Genomic DNA, 19701 nt, shown 5'->3' on the forward strand with positions numbered 1-19701 from the left:
CTAACCAATCAGAAATAAATTACTGCCGAATTGGGTAGCTCGGATTAACCGCAAGTACCCGGATTTCGCAGTTCGTCGTCGCTATACTTCGTACGGCTAGTCGGCTACGTTATTTGCATAATATTTATTATATTGATATTTACTATCGTTTGAACGTTTATCGTTTTGGTAAACGTTTATGAGCAAAACACGAAACGCAACCGTTTAAACGTGATAGCCTTAGTGGAGTCTATTGTGGTATGTCAGGTAAGAGTTGTTTTGTCAAAGTATCAATCGAATCTAATCATAAATAAAGAAGTTATGGCAATTTTAGCAAAATTTTATAATTTGACCTTGAGAGTCAAGGTCATTCAAAGGTCAAGGTAAAATTCAACTTGCGAGGAACAGTACCCTTATCATAGCATGAAAGTATTTGAAATTTAAAAGCAATAGCCTTGCAAGTTGATCATAGTTCAGAAGTAAAGTGGATCTAAACACAAAATGTAACCATATATTCAAAGATACTAAGTCAAAAAAGGGCCATAATTCCATAAAAATGACAACCAGAGTTATGCAACTTGTCCTTTACTGTCCCCTTGTGATAGTTTGCAAGTGTTCCAAGTATGAAAGCAATATCTATGATACATTAGGGTTAAAGTGGACCAAAACACAAAACTTAACCAAATTTTCAAGTATAAAGGGTCCATAATTCCGTCAAAATGCCAGTCAGAGTTACATAACTTCGCCTGCACAATCACCTTACGATAGTTAGTAAGTGTTGCAAGTATAAAAGCAATAGCTTTGATACTTTAGGAAAAAAGTGGACCTAAACACAATACTTAACCAAAATTTTCAATTTTCTAAGTATAAAAAGGGCACATAATTCTGTCAAAATGCAAGCCAGAGTTATCTAACTTTGCCTGCCCAGTCCCCTCATGATAGTAAGTAAGTGTACCAGGTTTGAATGCAATAGCATTTATACTTTATGTGAAAAGTGGACCTAAACGCAAAACTTAACCGGACGCTGACGCCGACACCGACGCCAAGGTGATGACAATAGCTCATAATTTTTTTTTCAAAAAATAGATGAGCTAAAAAGGGATTTCTAACTACACTATTTTATGTTAAAGCGAATATCTATTAGTAGCATTAAGCGAACGACCTCTTTGATATATATCACCAACAAAACCCAATATATACATGACCTACGTACAGTCAAACACACAATTAACAATTGGAAAGTAATGTCCAATAAATATTTATTGCATTAACAAAATAAACAAAGCATTTTCTAAATCAGCATTTCTATTTCAATCCAACAAAGAATGTTGCCAATAATTATAATCAACACATCTACACAAAACATAATATTATAACAGCGTATTGATGTACATGTGCAGTGTTGAATGTAGAAAATGACATTCCTTTATTAACAGTTTGAAACCATAATATAACCATATATATATCTGAAATATAGCAAAATAGCCATTTAGCCATGGCAAACACAAGGTCAAAGTTTATTATTAAAGAGTATGCTGACTTAATTCCATATTTGTGTAGCCTTTGGAGTTATAATTAAAGCCGCACTAAGTATGGAATAAAGTCAGCAGATGTCTATACTGACACCTGGCTGGAAATAGAGAACTACATTTAGTCAATGCACTATTAAGTCAAGCTGGAATATTTAACGCATAAGTTTCTATTCAAAATGTTCAATGTAAATATTGTCGTTGTTTTTTCATGTTGGTTACAATAGCAATTGTATACAAATAATTATTCCTTTGTACAATATTTGTTTATATAATTGCATTTTTTACTAATGTTAATGCAATCAAAATCTCTAAATAACTAATTTTCATCCAGATACCACATTTGAGCTAACGATGCTGTGGGCAGCCATTTATGGAAATAAATCACAATTATATTAGGTTTATATTAAAACTTATTGTAAATTATACAAGTAATAAATTATTTAGTTTATTACTTGTATAATTTACAAAAAGGGGCACACATTTATTCCAATGTCAACAGTCAAACAGATTAAAAACAGGGTTGAAAAAAAACATTAACAAAAAGTGATAATTGTAAATTAAACATGTTAAAATTACATCCATAAACAGATCAAGTGTAAACGTCAGACACTTCAACAATAAAATATCATATAACTGTTTCTTAATATGAAAAACATTATTATAAGTAACCATGGTGGCCCACTATTTACAATATCCTAACAAATTATAATAAGTAGCAAACCTTATTATCTTCAACTTGAGTTTCTTAGTTGTGAATACTGTACAATCCTTATTACTCATGGGGCAATTTTTATTTTTTTATTTATTTGAGTAGCATTCTGAGAAAACTGGGCAAAATGCATGTGCGTAAAGCGTCATCCCAGACAAACACTTTCCGCTTTTACATTTTTTGTTGTAATGAAGTCTCTTCTTAGCAAAAATCCAATTTATGCGGAAAGTGTCGTCCCTGATTAGCCTGTGCAGACTGACTTGGGACGACACTTTACGCACATGCATTATGCCCAGTTTTCTCAGAACGCGACTCATTTTTTTTTGATGTGATGGGCAACTGATCTTCGTATATAACACAAACACATCAGAAAGTGCGTGCATCAAATTTCTATTTTATTCCTAAATTAGAAATTGACAAATGTACATGTCCGGTGAAGTATATTTTTGAAAAGCTGCAATATAAATGATTGTTCATTATTCTGTCTTATATTCAAGATTTAAATTGAAAACAACCTACCGGTAGCGTTAACTTGACTGTATATCAAACATAATAAATATATACACTACACTCCAGACTTTCATCTTTTCTTCTCTGACACAAGCAACCCCTCCATCTCAAAAGTTCCTTTTCTGAAATTAAAACTTTCTCCCAACTTCTCCTTTAAACCCTCCATGAGATTATCTAAATTCTCAGTCTTCTTAAAATTTAATTGTACAGGCAGTGGACCATGTTCTAATACACCAGCACCTTTATTTGTATTTTCAACGATATCAACATTTAACTTATCTATCACAGTTTTACTATTTATATAATTTTTATCTTTGTTGTTTACTATATTGATTTTTTCTGTCTCTGTAAGTGTCAATTCATCTTTTATATCCTCATTATTTTTTAAATTGTGATCTGCATTCAAATCATCATCTGAATTTTGTCTTCCTGTCAGCAATGTGTCTCCATTTGATAGTTCTGCCTCCCTTTTCTCTCGATTTTTTAATGTATCTTGTGCTTCAACATTTTCATTTATCGCTTGAATGATATATTCCTCTTGTCTATCTTTTCCACTTAATAAATCTCTACCAATAATAGCATTTTCTTTATGTTCTGAAAGATTCTCATTCTTCTGATTATCAACTTTATCATTGCCTTCATGCATCTTTTGCTGTCCTTTACCAATATGTTCCATATCTAATTGTATATCTTGACCCCGTTGATCCTTGAATTGTGGCTGAGCTTGGGCATCTTGACCCAATAGACCTGCATTTACCAGCTTATTATGATCATCTGTTAACTGATGTCCCTTACCATCTTGACCTGCATTCACCTGCTGACCCTGACCAACTTGACCTGGAATCAACTGCAGACCCTGACTTACATAACCTGGATTTATATGCTGACCGTGAACAACTTTACCAGCATTCATATGATGAATTTGACTGATTTCATCAGGATTTTGTTGACCCACTTGACCTGCATTTAAATTCTGATTTACATCGCCTTGTCCAAGATTTAATTGTTGCTGTTTATCAACATGACCAAAATTTCGTAGCTTATCAATTAGGCCTTCGTTATACTGGTAGCCTTCACCAAACTGACCTGCATCTAGTTGACCTTTAATGCCTTTACTTTCATTCACCTGTTGGCCATGAGCAACATTAACTTGCTGTTCTAGACCAAACTTCTGAGCTTGCAAATTTGGATCAGCATTAAATACCTGCACGTTTTCTTCTTTATGCATATTTATTTGGTCAGCTGGTTGTTTTTGTCCAACATTTGCCAGTTGTTGTCCCTGATGTACCTCTTGATTTTGTATTCCATCGCCCTCCTGCTGATTATTCCATAGATCTTCAACCTGAACAAAAATAACAGTGTTAATACCATATTATTTGCAAGTAGCTAAAATTGCTAACACTAGCTTAAACTGAAAAGTTGTAAAAACAAGACTATTGCCAAGCAATATATGTCCCCTACCGGCTCCACCATTGTCAGAAATTCCACCATTGTCGGATTTTTTTTGTTGTTGCCATAGCAACCAAAATTTTTGACGTAGGAACAAAATGAAATGAAGTGCATTATGTCCATATTGCCATCTATCCATGTTTCAAGTGTCATGAAAAAGTATGAAGAACTTTTTAAGTTATCGCAGGATCCAGAAAACCACCATTTCCAGCAGTATTTCTATTCTATTTGTTGCCACAGCGACCAGAATTTTTGATGTAGCAACAAAATGAAATGACATGCATAATGTCCATATTGCCATCTATCCATGTTTCAAGTTTCATGAAAAAATATGAAGAACTTTCAAAGTAATCGCAGGATCCAGAAAAGTGTGACAAACTGACGGACAGAGCGAAAACCATAAGTCCCCTCCAGTGAAACCATTAGTAAATGATTGCTACTTAGGTCTTAATTTAGGTCAATTAAAAAATGTTTAATTGAATAGAATATTTGTGTCAGATTGTAAACATTAAAAGGATTTATATTTTAATAATGCAAATAGTCATACAACTAAATTTATTAAAGCGATTTTCTGAAAGTTCCCAGTGCTGTATATTTTTTTCTGCGTAAAAAAGGATAAACTGTGTAAGAGTCTTAGTAAGCTCTTCAAACTAAAATTTGTCACAATAAAACAGAGAATATCCCCCCCCCCCCCAAAAAAAATGCCTAATGTTGTTATAAGTAGCAAGATGTTTAAGAATGTCTAAGTTGGATAAGGGGAAAACACTTTTGTAATTTTCTATATTGGAAGATAAAGATTGAACATGCATGTCTTCATATCATAACGAATAGTCCCTGCATGTTCAAAAGTTGCAAGTTGAAAATTGTAGAATAAAGCCTTTGGACAAGTTTGTGCCTATGAACAGATAGACTGATGGAAGGACAGACATACTGACATGCATGTGTTCATGGTGATTCCAGTATATCCCCTTTACTTTTCTATTAGAGATTTAATAATCTGCAAATAATTAATATCAATAATCATGATCTTGTTGCACAGAAAGTCAAAGTTGAAACAAGAGCACTGCCTTGCGGGTGCAGACCGCTCATCTATTTTCTTTTTAAAGGTGAAGGGACTCTCATTTTCAATCACAAAGGGGGGAGGGGTGGAGTGAAGAGGGTTGTACAGTATAGTGTGTGGGCGTTGGACATTTATTACATTATCTTCCAAAAATGCGGAAAAAATATGCAAAAAAAAAAAAAAATCGGGGGAGGGGGGGGGGGGGGGGAGGTGGGGGGGATTCTTGGGTGCTATGGTTGGACGGTATTTCAAACATAAAGTAATAAAAATAAATATCAATGTTTTTTAACCGTTTCAAAAAAAAAATTTGGGGTGGGGTGGGGTGGGGGGGGGGGTGTGAGGGTGTGGTGGTCATTTGTGAGATGATCTTAAAAAAAATATATAATGAAATTTAAAAAAAAATTCGGGGGGGGGGGGAAATTCGGGGAGGGGGGGGTAGGGGGTATTCTTGGGTGCGATGGTTGGACGGTATTTCAAACATAAAATAATAAAAATAAATATTTGTGTTTTTTAACCGTTTCAAAAAACAAAATTGGGGGGGGTGGGGTGGGTATAGTATAGTATGAGGGTGTGGTGGTCATTTGTGAGATGATCTTAAAAAACCAAAAAATAGGGAGGGGGGGAATTCGGGGGGGGGGAAATTTGGGGGGGTGGAGGGGGGGAGGTGGGGGGGTATTCTTGGGTGCGCTGGTGTGACGGTATTTCAAACATATAATAATAAAATAAATATTTGTGTTTTTTAACTGTTTAAAAAAAAAAAAATTTGGGGGTGGGGGGGGTGGGGTGGGGGGGGGTATAGTATAGTGTGAGGGTGTGGTGGTCATTTGTGAGATGATCTTAAAAAAAAAATTAGGGGGGGGATTCCGGGGAGGGGGGGGGATTCGGGGGGGGGGGGATTCGGGGGGGGGGGGGAGGGCACGGGGGATGGTTTTGTCAAAGTATCAATCGAATCTAATCATAAATAAAGAAGTTATGGCATTTTTAGCAAAATTTAATAATTTGATCTTGAGAGTCAAGGTCATTCAAAGGTCAAGGTAAAATTCAACTTGCCAGGTACAGTAACCTCATGATAGCATGAAAGTATTTGAAGTTTGAAAGCAATAGCCTTGATACTTTAGAAGTAAAGTGGATCGAAACACAAAATTTAACCATATATTCAAAGTTACTAAGTCAAAAAAGGGCCATAATTCCGTAAAAATGACAACCAGAGTTATGCAACTTGTCCTTTTACTGTACCCTTATAATAGTTTGCGAGTGTTCCAAGTATGAAAGCAATATCTATGATATTTTAGGGGTAAAGTGGACCAAAACACAAAACTTAACAAAATTTTCAATTTTCTAAGTATAAAGGGCCCATAATTCCGTCCAAATGCAAGTCAGAGTTACATAACTTTGCCTGCACAGTCCCCTTATGATAGTTAATAAGTGTTGCAAGTATGAAAGCAATAGCTTTGATACTGTAGGAATAAAGTTGACCTAAACACAAAACTTAACCAAATTTTCAATTTTCTAAGTATAAAAAGGGCACATAATTCTGTCAAAATGCATGCCAGAGTTATCTAACTTCGCCTGCCCAGTCCCCTCATGATAGTAAGTAAGTGTACCAAGTTTGAATGCAATAGCATTGATACTTTCTGAGAAAAGTGGACCTAAACGCAAAACTTAACCGGACACCGACGCCAACACCGACGCCGACGCCAAGGTGATGACAATAGCTCATAATTTTTTTTCAAAAAATAGATGAGCTAAAAAATAAAATAACTTTTGACATTTTAATGTAGAGAAAAAAATCACACCTGCCCAGCTTCATATTATTAGGACCAATGCATGCAAGTTTGAATATTGAATGTCCATGGTAATTCAAGTATTTGTAAAGGAGTATAAATATTCATTAGTAATTAATAAAACAATATTGAAGTCTTTATTTTAATTCATTTAATATATAAGATTAAAACTAACAAGCGAATTCGTTAAATTGATATCCCCCGCCAATATACTTCTGGACACAAAAGTTTTCTGGAGGGATGGACAACGCCAACGTGCATCATCCTCTTATCCATATATATACTCATACCAAGTTTCAATGAAATCCAGAAAAGCACTTCCAAGATATGGCTCCGGACACACAAAAAAGCATTTTTTCAATATACAAAGAGAGATAACTCCGTTATTATCCGATAGTGTACAATGCCATTTGGTGTGCATCATCCTCTTATCCATATATATACTCATACCAAGTTTCAATGAAATCCGCCAAAGCACTTCCAAGATATGGCTCCGGACACAAAAGTGCCGGACGGACGGAAAGACGGCCGGATGGACGGACGGACAAAGCCAAAACAATATCCTTCCGTCTATGGCGGGGGATAACCAAAATTTTAAAAGGGTTTTGCCTGGAGTTAATATATAGTTCCAAAATGGACACTACAAGCAAAAACCCAGCATTAAATCCCTGACACAGCTAGCTCCAGGCCAAATACATACCTTATGTTTCTCATTATGCTGTTTTAACTGCTCTAGGATCTCTCTCTGTTCAGCTATCAGCTTCTTCTGTTCTTCCTGTTGATGCTCTAACTTCTCCAGTATCTGCTCTTGTTTCTTTTCCACAGCTTGTTTTTTTGCTTCTTCTTCAAGGTTCATTTTTTCAGCTTCAAATTTCTTTTCATCATCTTTTCTTTCAGTTTTTGCATCTTTATTATTCCCTATATCCTGTTTTTTACCTGTGCCTTCCATCTCTTTAATTTTGGTTTCCTCCTTTTTATCTTTAATGGCTAAATCTTGTTGATCAGCCTTTATTGTTTCTTCTTTTCCATGCAGTTTGTCTTTATTTTTTGTAATAGGCACCTTATTAAAATAAATAATTTAAAACATTTTGGTATTGCAATATTACTGATAAAAAATCAGTTAATGCTGTTTGAAGCCAAAAAACTTTAAATGTTGAGTACATAACATGACTTTCTTCACTTAAATGATTAAGTAGAAATTCTAGCCTAAGTCACAGTTAAAAAACTGATGTTCACCAAGAAGCTTAAAATGTACTGATATATTTCTCTTTGGGGGAAATAGAAAGGCAAAATTAAAAACCAAGTTCCATTTGAACATATTAAATTATTATGAATTTTTACCTTTCAAACAACAAACAATACATTTTTATTAAAAAACTGGTCCCCCAAAAAAATTGTAACCAGCAACAATATCTTGACTTCAGTAATACCGGGTAATACGTTTTTGATTATGTTGTAGAACACAATATTATTAAGCACCAATCACTTGAAAGCTTGACCAAGCAGCCAGGCAACTTGTTCCATTCAAAGCATAAGCCTTGTGGGGTTAAATGTGAAACTTAGCAAACGAAACAATAGTTTGGTACTCAAGCCAGGGTGGTTTTTTTACCTGTTTTTCATCAGGTTCCTGGGGTATAGGGGGTTGCTGTTTTCCTCCACCTGGCCTGTCCTTCAACCCCACTGGCTCCTTACCTCCCGCAGGTTGGACCTTATTAAACACTGCATTGCCTTTCACATCAATATCTGAAAGGAAACAATCATACATTGATATAATACTAGAACTGTTACTAGCAAACCTGAAATATTCCATCATGTGTCTTTGTGTGAAAATATTAGTAGTATATGTTGTATGAAAATGTAATACTCATATTTTCTATTTGTTAGAAAAAAAAGCAACTAAAAAAAAAAGTAAACTAAATGTGTAAAAGGTATTAACAAAGCAATTATGGAAGGAAGAGTAGTTGTTTGTGAGCACTACACTTTCAATTTGCTAAAAATAATACAAGACCAAAACTATGTGTTTTTAAAAGACTATATATTTAAGAAATGAACATATGAAACTTAACTCTTTCCATTTCAGAAAAACAAAGTGAAACTGGTTCTATGCGACCAAAATAAAACCAAACCAGCTGATAAGTATAACTCGCAGTCTGTTCAGGTTTTATGCTGTTCGTTGCTTATCAGTACCTTTGAGGGTTGGAAATAAAGCCATTACAACTTAAACTTAGTATCCTCGAGTATCCTAACATCGTGGTAATAACGAAAGTCGGCCTCGCGCGACGTAAACTGTCAAGTGATCTTGACGGTTCAACACTTAATTATAAGATTGGTTATCGGTTAATGTATACTACGGTAGATAAAACAAAAAAACATGCAGCAAACTATTACATAATTTACTTTTTTATTGCATACCCATAGCTCAGCGTCTCGGTCCCTGTGTATCCTAAGTTCGTGGTAAACCTTCCAGGTTAAAATTGATCAACTTCCGGTTTCAAAATTTACATACTCATTTGCATACGCGGCCCTAGAAAGGTCACGTCGTCTGCTCAGTAAACGAAAAAAAATGGAGGCAACACTTTGGGGCATTATATCAGTCATTTTTCTCGTGATATGAACATGAAATAGTAAAATATCATTTTTTTATAAAGGTGGTAATATATTTATTCTTATTTACATGTTTGAATCGCATTTTCGTTGAATTTCTTCTCGGACGCTTCGTAAACAAACCGCTGTAAATTTTACATAAGTCGCACGCGGAAAAATAATGCACACGACGAGAGGTCACGAGAATAATATATAACACGATGTTAGAACTCCCACGATGTTGGGATACTCGACGATAAGACAGTTCTGGAATTAATTTTATTTTCCATGGTTTAACAAATGAGTCAAAGTGCGAATCTGCTGTAAAGGGTAAGATGTACAATAACTTCTTAATTCATATCATGTTAAAATATCAACTGTTGTGTAGTTCCTACCCAGTTGTCTGTCCAGACCAAGGTCCTTAAGAGTGACTTCCTCTTTGACAACATAGTCACCATGGAGATTGGGGACTGCGGAGGACGGGCTTGGTGGACTCAGGGTGGTGTACGTACATATCAACAGTATAGACAGGCCTATCACCAGCACCACCTGTGGGAAACACAATCAAAGCGCACATAAATAAAACATTAATCTTGCAGTTGGACAACAGGGTAAAATGCATGTGCATAAAGTGTCATCCCAGATTAGCTTGTTACGTCCGCACAGGCCAGTTAGGGACGACACCCCCCCCCCCCCTATATTTGACCTTGAAGATTGACCTTGAACTTTCACCACTCACAATGTGCAGCTCCATGAGATGCACATGCATGCCAAAGATGAAGTTGCTATCTTTAATATTGCAAAAGTTATGGCCAATGTTAAAGTTTGACACAAACAAACAAACCAACAGACAGGGCAAAAACAATATGTCTGAAATGTTTTCAAGCATATTTATGCTTTGAGTCAACTTGTGTAAAAGTTGTCATTAACAAGAATATTACTAATAGTACTTCTTCACGTCACAGAAGGATTAGATATAAGAAACTTTAACCTCTATCAGAACGGTGTGCATGTTATGCCAGTACAAGAGAAGAATGCTCCAAAGAAATTATGGAAACTGAGTGATAACATATAAATCAACATGTGAATTCATGCTGACATAAAAAGTGTGTATCCTCTGTTATCATATGTAATCTTTTGGCAACAATATTGATGATTTTTTCACAAACATTGATCATGGCCAATTTGCGAACATAAAGAATAAGAAGATGCTGTACCCTTGCTGTCATTTTCTTCTCAGTATTTTCCGACATGACATTGAGGAAGAATAGTGCAGGAAAAATGTAGCAAATCAGAGTGCCCGCTGTTGCTCCAGTCAATGCAAGCACAAACTCAACTGAAATGCAAGGTTACACATGTTCTAAATTCATGAATTGTTAACCCTAACATATTGTCAATTCTTCCTCAAAACAAACATTTATGCAGGGTAACAGTTCCATTCAAAGTTATTTGAATTTGTAAAGAAATAGTTTGGTCTAGTTATAATTTACTTGTTATTTAGTGATTCTAATATCATTTCAGTGAATGGCAGAGCATTTGCAAAGTTGACAAATACTGAACAAAAGGCAGAATTTCATGTTAACATAACATCAAGAGTTGGTGCATATTTTCTCCCTGTTTGCTATATGCAATGCATAGTTACTCTATTTTAAATATAAGAGATGCATAGTAACTCCCAGTTGAATATATGTGATTCATAGCTACTCCCTGTTGAACATAAAAGATGCATAGAAACTCACTATTGGATATAAGAGATGAACAGTTACTCCCAGTTTAATATAAGCGATGAATTTTTACTCACTTTTGGATATAAGGGTTTTATAAGCAATGCAAAGTTACTCCCTGTTGGATATAAGCGATGCATAGTCACTCGCTTTTTGCTAAAAGCAATGCAAAGTTACTCCCTGTTTGATATAAGTTATACATAATTACTCCCCATTGGATATAAGCCATGAATACTTACTCCATGTTGGATATAAGCCATGCTTAGTTACTGTTACTATTCTAAGTTTTCAGACACTTATAATTCTTTTTTTTTCTTTCAAAAAATAAGTGAAAAAAAATACAGGTTTCAAGAATTTAGAAACACACTTAAAATATTGCGTTGACAATCGGATAAGGGTATGGAATGTGTAAAGTGTCAATTGTTTCAACAAATAAAAGAAGTGGTTGTAAAAATACCTCATATTTATTATAAATTATTGTAATGTAAGTTTCAAGTTAATCATTTGAGTGAAACAATTGTTAATTATTGGTATCCATAGTTAATTACCAAATAATGTTATGGTCCATTGCCTTAACCCTTTGCATGCTGGGAAATTTGTTGTCTGCTAAAATGCTGTCTGCTGAATTTCTAAAATAAGCATTTTCTTCGATTTTTTCAAAGAATATTATCAGAATAGCAAACAGTTTGGATCCTGATGAGAAGCCACGTTCTGTGGCGTCTCATCTGGATCCAAACTGTTTGCAAAGACCTTCAAAATTCGGTTCCCGCACTGAAAGGGTTAAGGCATTCCATCTGCCAGTTGTATGACCTTAATCTGGTTGCAATACCGCAAGACAAAGATAAGCGAAGCAGGGGCCTGGCAGTAATGTGGCAAAATAGCATTGTAAAATAAACTGTCAAAAAATTTAGAGCTGGGAAAAAAACATGTATATCTGAAAATATAAAGTCACAAAAACTGATTATTTTGGACTAAAAAGAAGGGTGAACAAAAATTTAGAGTGTCCAAAATTTTGAGAAATTACATAACTACCTGTTAGATATAATTGATGCATTCTTACAAACTGCAGGGTTTAAGCGATGTATAATTACTCACTGTTGGGTATGAGGATGGCAATGATCATAGAAACCACCACAATGAACACTGTGATCCCCAGAAAGTGGGACTCTGGCATCTTACTGCTGTGGGGAACATCCTCTTTCGGTTTCTGAAGTCATCAATAGTAGGGAAATATTGCTCAAACTGTCATCAATAGTAGGGAAATATAGCTCAAACTGCAAGAAAAATAGTTGTTTATCCTCCTTTGGTTTCTTAAGTCATCAGTAGTAGAGAAATATCGCTCAAATACTGCTGACTGTGGGGTACACCCTCCTTAAGTTTCTAAAGCCATCAAAAGTAGAGAAATATTGCTCATACTGCAAGAAAAAACAGTTGTTCCACATTATTTCTAAACATTGCTTTCTTACAACAATACTAAAAACACTGAATACTTGTTGTTTTATTGTATCTTAATTAAAACTCAGACACTGCAGTATCAACGTTTAGAAGATGCGATTGCATCAACCCTACATCATTCAAATCTGTGTATTTATATGGATTATGTGAGTAAGATTAAGCAGTATACAGAAGAAATCCCTAAAGCCAGTGAAAAGAATCCTGGATTGCTTTTTTTATTTAGGCCCACTTACACACTGCAGTTCACTGTTTAGGAATGGGTACAGATTGTTGGTAAACAATTGAATTAATATAAATAAGTGGTTATATCTTCATGGATTTGTTAAATGTTCATATGAAATATATATGACATCTTGTCGCTATAAATAGTAAGACATTGACTTTACTTAGCGAGCAGTAAATTATGCTTATCAGGTTGGCAAATATGGTCATATTGGCCCTGGGCCCATGATGTCTGAAAGAATCAGAGCGTGCCTCTTCAACTGTACAAAATGCTTTCCACATCCAGACATAGCTATTTGAAATTAAAACTAAGCCACAAATCAATTTAATTAAAACAATCAATTAAACAAGCATACACAATGTAAACATCCATTACAACAGAAACTGTAGACTAGAGCAATGACACAATTTTAGCTTTAGAATAAAACTTAAAAAACTAGAGCTTTGTCACAGACGTGACGAATACCCCAACATGCCGCATTGACACATAATATTTTGCATGTCGTCTTCACAAAAAACAGCAAACACCATGCTCAATTTTTAAAACGCACTAAGTGACTCATTGACCTAGTTTTTGACCCAGAAAGGCAAATGTTCTAACTTGGCCTTAACATCATCTCCATAAAACTTCTGACAAAGTTTGGTGAAGATCGGATGTAAACTACTTGAATTAGAGAGCGGACACCATGCTGAATGTTAAAAAACGCACTAAGTGACCCCTTGACCTAGTTTTAGGCCTGGAATGGCCCATGTTCAAACTTGTCCTAGAGATCATTTAGATAAAACTTGTGACCAAGTTTGGTGAGGATTGGATGAAAACTACTTGAATTTGAGAGCGGACAACATGGTGAGGTTTAAAACGCACTAAGAGACCCCGTGACCTAGTTTTTGACCCGGCATGACCCATATTCAAACTTGACCTAGACATCATCTCGATACAACTTCTGACCAAGTTTGGTGAAGATTGGATGAAAACTACTTAAATTAGAGAGCGGACAACATTGTGATGTTTAAAAGGCACTAAGTGACCCCGTGACCTTGTTTTTGACCTGGCATGACCCAAATTCAAACTTGCCCTAGACATTATCGAGATACAACTTCTGACCAATTTTGGTGAAGATTGGAGAAAAACTAATTGAATTAGAGAGCAGACAACTTGTGAGGATTTAAAACACACTAAGTGACCCCGTGACCTAGTTTTTGACCCGGCATGGCCCATGTTCGAACTTGACCTACACATCATCTAGTTACAACTTCTGACCAAGTGTGGTGAAGATCGGATTTAAACTACTTGAAATAGAGAGCGGACACCATGCTCAATGTGTAAAACGTATTAAGTGACCCTGTGATCTAGTTTTTGATCTGGCATGGCCCATGTTCGAACTTTGTCTTCAGATCATCTAGATAAAACTTCTGACCAAGTTTAGTGAAGATCGGATGAAAACTACTTGAATAAGAGAGAGGACACCATGCAGAATGTTAAAAAACGCACTAAGTGACCCAGTGACCTATTTTTAGATCCGGCAAGGCCCATGTTCGAACTTGGCCTTAAGATCATCTAGATACAACTTCTGACCAAGTTTGGTGAAGATCTGATGAAAACTACTTGAATTAGAGTGCGGACAACATGCTGAATGTTTAAAACGCACTAAGTGACCCCGTGACCTAGTTTTTGACCCGGCAAGGCCCATGTTCGAACTTGGCCTAGACATCATGTAGATACAACTTTTGACCAAGTTTGGTGAAGATTGGATGAAAACTACTTAAATAAGAGAGCGGAAAACATGCTGAATGTTTATAACGCACTAAGTGACCCCGTGACCTAGTATTTGACCCGGCAAGGCCCATGTTCGAACTTGGCCTAGACAACATCTAGATACAACTTCTGACCAAGTTTGGTGAAGATCGGATGAAAACTACTTGAATTAGAGAGCGGACAACATGCTGAATGTTTAAAACGCACTAAGTGACCCCAAGACCTAGTTTTTGACCCGGCAAGGCCCATGTTCGAGCTTTGCCTAGACATCATGTAGATACAACTTCTGACCAAGTTTGGTGAAGATCGGATGAAAACTACCGACAGACAGACCGACCGACAGACAAGTTCACTCCTATAAACCCCCCTTAACTTTGTTTGTGGGGGTATAATTAAACCAAAAAACACTTACTTCAAAGACAAACTTAATCCAGCCCTTATTACAATAACAAGGGCTGTTTGTAAAACATGCATGCCCCCCATATGGGCTGTCCGTTGTAGTGGCAGCCATTGTGTGAATACGTTTTTTGTCACTGTGACCTTGACCTTTGACCTAGTGACCTGAAAATCAATATGGGTCATCTGCGAGTCACGATCAATGTACCTATGAAGTGTCATGATCCTAGGCAAAAGTGTTTTTGAGTAATCATCCGAAAATCATTTTACTATTTCGGGTCACCGTGACCTTTGACCTTGTGACCTCAAAATCAATAGGGGTCATCTGCGAGTCATAATCAATCTACCTGTGAAGTTTCATGATCCTAGGCATATGCGTTCTTGAGTTATCATCCGAAAACCATTTTACTATTTCGGATCACCGTGACCTTGACCTTTGACCTAGTGACCTCAAAATCAATAGGGGTCATCTGCGAGTCATGATCAATCTACCCATGAAGTTTCATGATCCTAGGCGTATGCATTCTTGAGTTATCATCCGAAAACCATTTTACTATTTCGGGTCACTGTGACCTTGACCTTTGACCTAGTGACCTCAAAATCAATAGGGGTCATCTGCGAGTCATGATCAATCTACCCATGAAGTTTCATGATCCTAGGCGTATGCGTTCTTGAGTTATCATTAAAAACCATTTTACTATTTTGGGTCACCGTGACCTTGACCTTTGACCTAGTGACCTCAAAATCAATAGGGGTCATCTGCGAGTCATGATCAATGTACCTATGAAGTTTCATGATCCTAGGCCCAAGCGTTCTTGAGTTATCGTCTGACAACCACCTGGTGGACGGATCGACAGACCGACCGACAGACCGACCGACAGACTGACTGACAGACCGACCGACATGAGCAAAGCAATATACCCCCTCTTCTTTGAAGGGGGGCATAAAAATACAATAATATGCACATCCATTTTCTATTCTTCTGTCCATTTATCATAATTCAATTTAAACCCTATTATTTGTTTGAAATTTTTGTAATAATTTGAGTATTAACTTCATCTTTAATAAAAGAAATATAAACTTGAAGGATCATTATCATCAAGTGTTATGAAATGGAAAAGAAAAGCATGTCTACTTTTTTATGCCATGTGTAGATTAACAATGCTCTTTGGAATCTTCACTATCTACTAAACATCAGATTAAAGAAGAAACAACTTTATTGTTGTAAATATTGGTTAATTAAAAATGTTTTGAATTTAGTGAAATTATGTTCTACAACGCATATTAATACACAACTAACGTACAAACCTAACAAACCTTGCCACTTCCTGCTAACTGGAGAATATTTTATTTATCCTTTTATTACTTCAATTTTGTAAGGATTATTCAAACTACTACTGATTAAATCCTTTCAAGTAATTAGTTATGAATGCCAACATGAAAATATACAAATGGCTGACGTATGAGCCCAGCTACTTATAAAATCAGGCTTGATGAATGTGTTTGAGGTATCATCCCATGTCTGTTTTCCAATTTTTTGCATAAAAGAAAGACTCACCTTAATTAAAATGCAGTCTATGCCGAAAGTATCATATTGTGATCAATTCAAATATACTTTTAAGTCCAATATACTCCTTTTCAATGGACCATAACCCATTAAGAAAACAAGGCAAATACCTCAAGCATAAGTAAATATGCTTGATTTACAGATTTTTAAGTTTCATTAACCAAGCAATAAAACTTTCGGAGTTCACACAACACAAATATGTGACTGACGGATCAACAGATAGATATTGGATGTACAAGGGTAAATCTAAATCCCCCCTTCCCTAGCCCCTGGAGAATGTGGGCTTATATTTGCAGCAATTTTCTGCTCCACCTTCAAACCATAGGGGTATATTTGTTACATCTCACCCCCATCCCACCCCCATATTTTGTACCACTCACCCAATCTCCCACTTCACCTCCCCCCCCCACCCCCAAATACACACACTCCAGAACGTGGGGGTATATTTTGTACAACTCACCCAATCCCCCACTTAAGAACGTGAGGGTATATTTTGTACAACGCACCCAATCCCCCATTTAAGAACGTGAAGGTATATTTTGTACAACTCACCCAATCCCCACTTAAGAACGTAAGGGTAAATTTTGTACAACTCACCCAATCTCCCACTTAAGAACATGGGGGTATATTTTGTACAACTCACCCAATCCCCCAATTCTGAACGTTGGAGTTAATTTTGTACGACTCACCTCCCCCCCCCCCCTACACACACACACTTCAGAACGTGGGGTTAATTTTGTACAACTCACCGGCGGGAACAGCAGAGTGTGCAGTGAAACGCGACACGGGAAGATGATGAGAGGCATGGAGACTGCAATGGAGAGCACGAAGCTAAGCTTGAGTGCATCACTGAGCAAGTTCTCCTGTAGATGGTTGAGCATGTCCCCCGACAGGTCTGTCACAGTGAAGAATGTGATGTAGCCGAAGAAAGCAACCTGGATATCAAGGAAAAGTTATGGTTCATGTTCACCGCAATTCTCCTAGTTGCCAGAGTTTTGCTCCGGACAAAAATTTAGTTTGTAATTAAAAAAGGGAGATTATTCAAAAACTAAGGTAGATAGTGTTATGGTTCTTAGTCACTGCACTTCTCCTACTTGCTATCTGTTTATATTTAAAGTTTCAAGTAAATCCCTGCAGTAGATTTAGAGTTATGCTCCGGACAAAAATGTACTTTAAAGCTATATAAAAGGGGAGATAATTCAAAAACTAAGGTAGATAGAGTTATGGTTCTTGACCATTGCACTTCTCCTAGTTGCCATCTGTTTATGTTTAAAGTTTCAAATAAATCCCTTCAGTAGATTTAGAATTATGCTCCGGACAAAAATTTACTTTAAAGTTATATAAAAGGGGAGATAATTCAAAAACTAAGGTAGATAGAGTTATGGTTCTTGGTCACTGCAATTCTCCTAATTGCAACCTGTTTATATTATAAGTTTAAAGTAAATCTATTGAATAGATTTAGAGTTATGCTCCGAACAAAGTTTCGGACGGACGGACAGACGAACGGGACCAATTACTATAACAAGAGCACAGCATACTGGGTGCCAGCGCTTGGCTGCATGTGCAGTTTTGAATAAATGAAAGCTTGTCAGAATTTTTTTAATTTTTTTTAAAGGTCACAGTGACCTTGACCTTTGACCTAGTGACCAAAAAATGGGTGTGGTGTGTGGAAGTCATCAAGGTTCAGCTACAGATGAAAATTCAATGTTGTAGGTGGAAGCACTATCATTTTAGAACCTATGTTCAAAAGGTTAACAAAATGTTAAGGTTTTAGCACGACGCGGACGGCGGACAACATGACACGACACGACAAGCTAGCTACGACAAGACATCAGGTTTTCTCCCTAAAGAGTCTAGCTAAAAATTCATTAAGCAAGACAATAATCTAAAACCATAACTTACTGCAATCTGCTCTTTCAACAAAAGATCATTCTCTAAGTGGAAGCTCTGACAGAGTTGATTAATTAAGCTCATATGAATACCAGAAAGTCTTTGTTAAAAAGCTAGTGTCAAGATCAAAATTAGGTCATATGATGTGGGTGTACTAAGAGTATTCATAGATAACATAAATGCAAGTATCAAAGCTTTGTATTAAGCTGTTTAGATTTTTAACAAAACACATAATACTGGGTTGACAAGCTTGTGAATACGTTTAATTCAAAAGTAGGAAAAATGCCGAGGTCAAAATGCGCTCAGGGTAATGTCAGTATGTTGTTTATGTTCAAAGCCAACATTTATGCAAAAATCTAAGCTTTATATGAAGCTTTATTCATGTTGTCAACAACATTTTAAGTTTATCTCGTACGGGCTCACAATCAAAGGGACGAGCCATGGCTATAAGCTTTATGCATCAGTAGATGTAAAGGGGCATAAAAATGCATACTAGTACCTCATATTGGGTCCCATTTTCAAATTATGACTGATGGGTGACAAATTGGCTGAATTCAGATTACTTAACCTACCATTAAACATAAAAAGTCTGACTGTTCATATTCAAGACCAGCTAATAACTGCAAAACTCCTGTTCAATCCATACAGATTAATCAGGCATCAGGCTTTAATAGAACTTTTGGTTTAAAGAAAGTTTCTTCTAAACAAAACTGCAGTCTGAGTGGAAAGCGCCATCCTAGCTAGATCAGCCTGTACATACTGATGAAACTTTACGTACATTCATTAAGCCCTGTTTTCCTAGAGTGAGGCTATAGTGATTTCAAACCACGTACCAAGAGATAGCAGGCAGTGCACATGTGTACAGCTGAGCTCACAATGTTGTTGATCCGTTTGAGGGAGGGATCAGCAAGTGCATCATAAACTATAAACAGCTGCCTGCAACAGAATGCAGACATTGCAAAATGGATTCATGAAGCTTACGGAAGACAGAATGTTGTTAGATCAATGTGAAGTATGGTGCAAGAAAGCGCACCATAAAATGTGCTTCTGAGTATGCATTCATTTGATCTTCAATAAAGCATTAA

General features: G+C 36.3%; 1 protein-coding gene across 3 annotated transcripts in view; it reads right to left on the minus strand.

Moving 5' to 3' along the window:
• Positions 1-1221: 1221 nt before the first annotated feature.
• LOC127866662 (putative sodium-coupled neutral amino acid transporter 10) overlaps positions 1222-19701 on the minus strand; it is a 38486-nt gene continuing 20006 nt past the window's right edge. For all 3 annotated transcript variants that reach the window (XM_052407386.1, XM_052407385.1, XM_052407384.1), the window contains 8 exons: positions 19450-19552; positions 17476-17661; positions 12426-12537; positions 10824-10942; positions 10002-10155; positions 8633-8766; positions 7724-8083; positions 1222-4072 (listed from right to left, as the gene is read on the minus strand). In XM_052407386.1, coding sequence (XP_052263346.1) covers positions 2801-4072; positions 7724-8083; positions 8633-8766; positions 10002-10155; positions 10824-10942; positions 12426-12537; positions 17476-17661; positions 19450-19552 — 2440 coding nt within the window. In that variant the 3' untranslated portion in view covers positions 1222-2800. The remainder of the gene's footprint in view (positions 4073-7723; positions 8084-8632; positions 8767-10001; positions 10156-10823; positions 10943-12425; positions 12538-17475; positions 17662-19449; positions 19553-19701) is intronic.

The sequence above is a fragment of the Dreissena polymorpha genome, chromosome 2 (assembly GCF_020536995.1).
Source record: "Dreissena polymorpha isolate Duluth1 chromosome 2, UMN_Dpol_1.0, whole genome shotgun sequence".
Lineage (NCBI taxonomy): Eukaryota > Metazoa > Mollusca > Bivalvia > Myida > Dreissenidae > Dreissena > Dreissena polymorpha.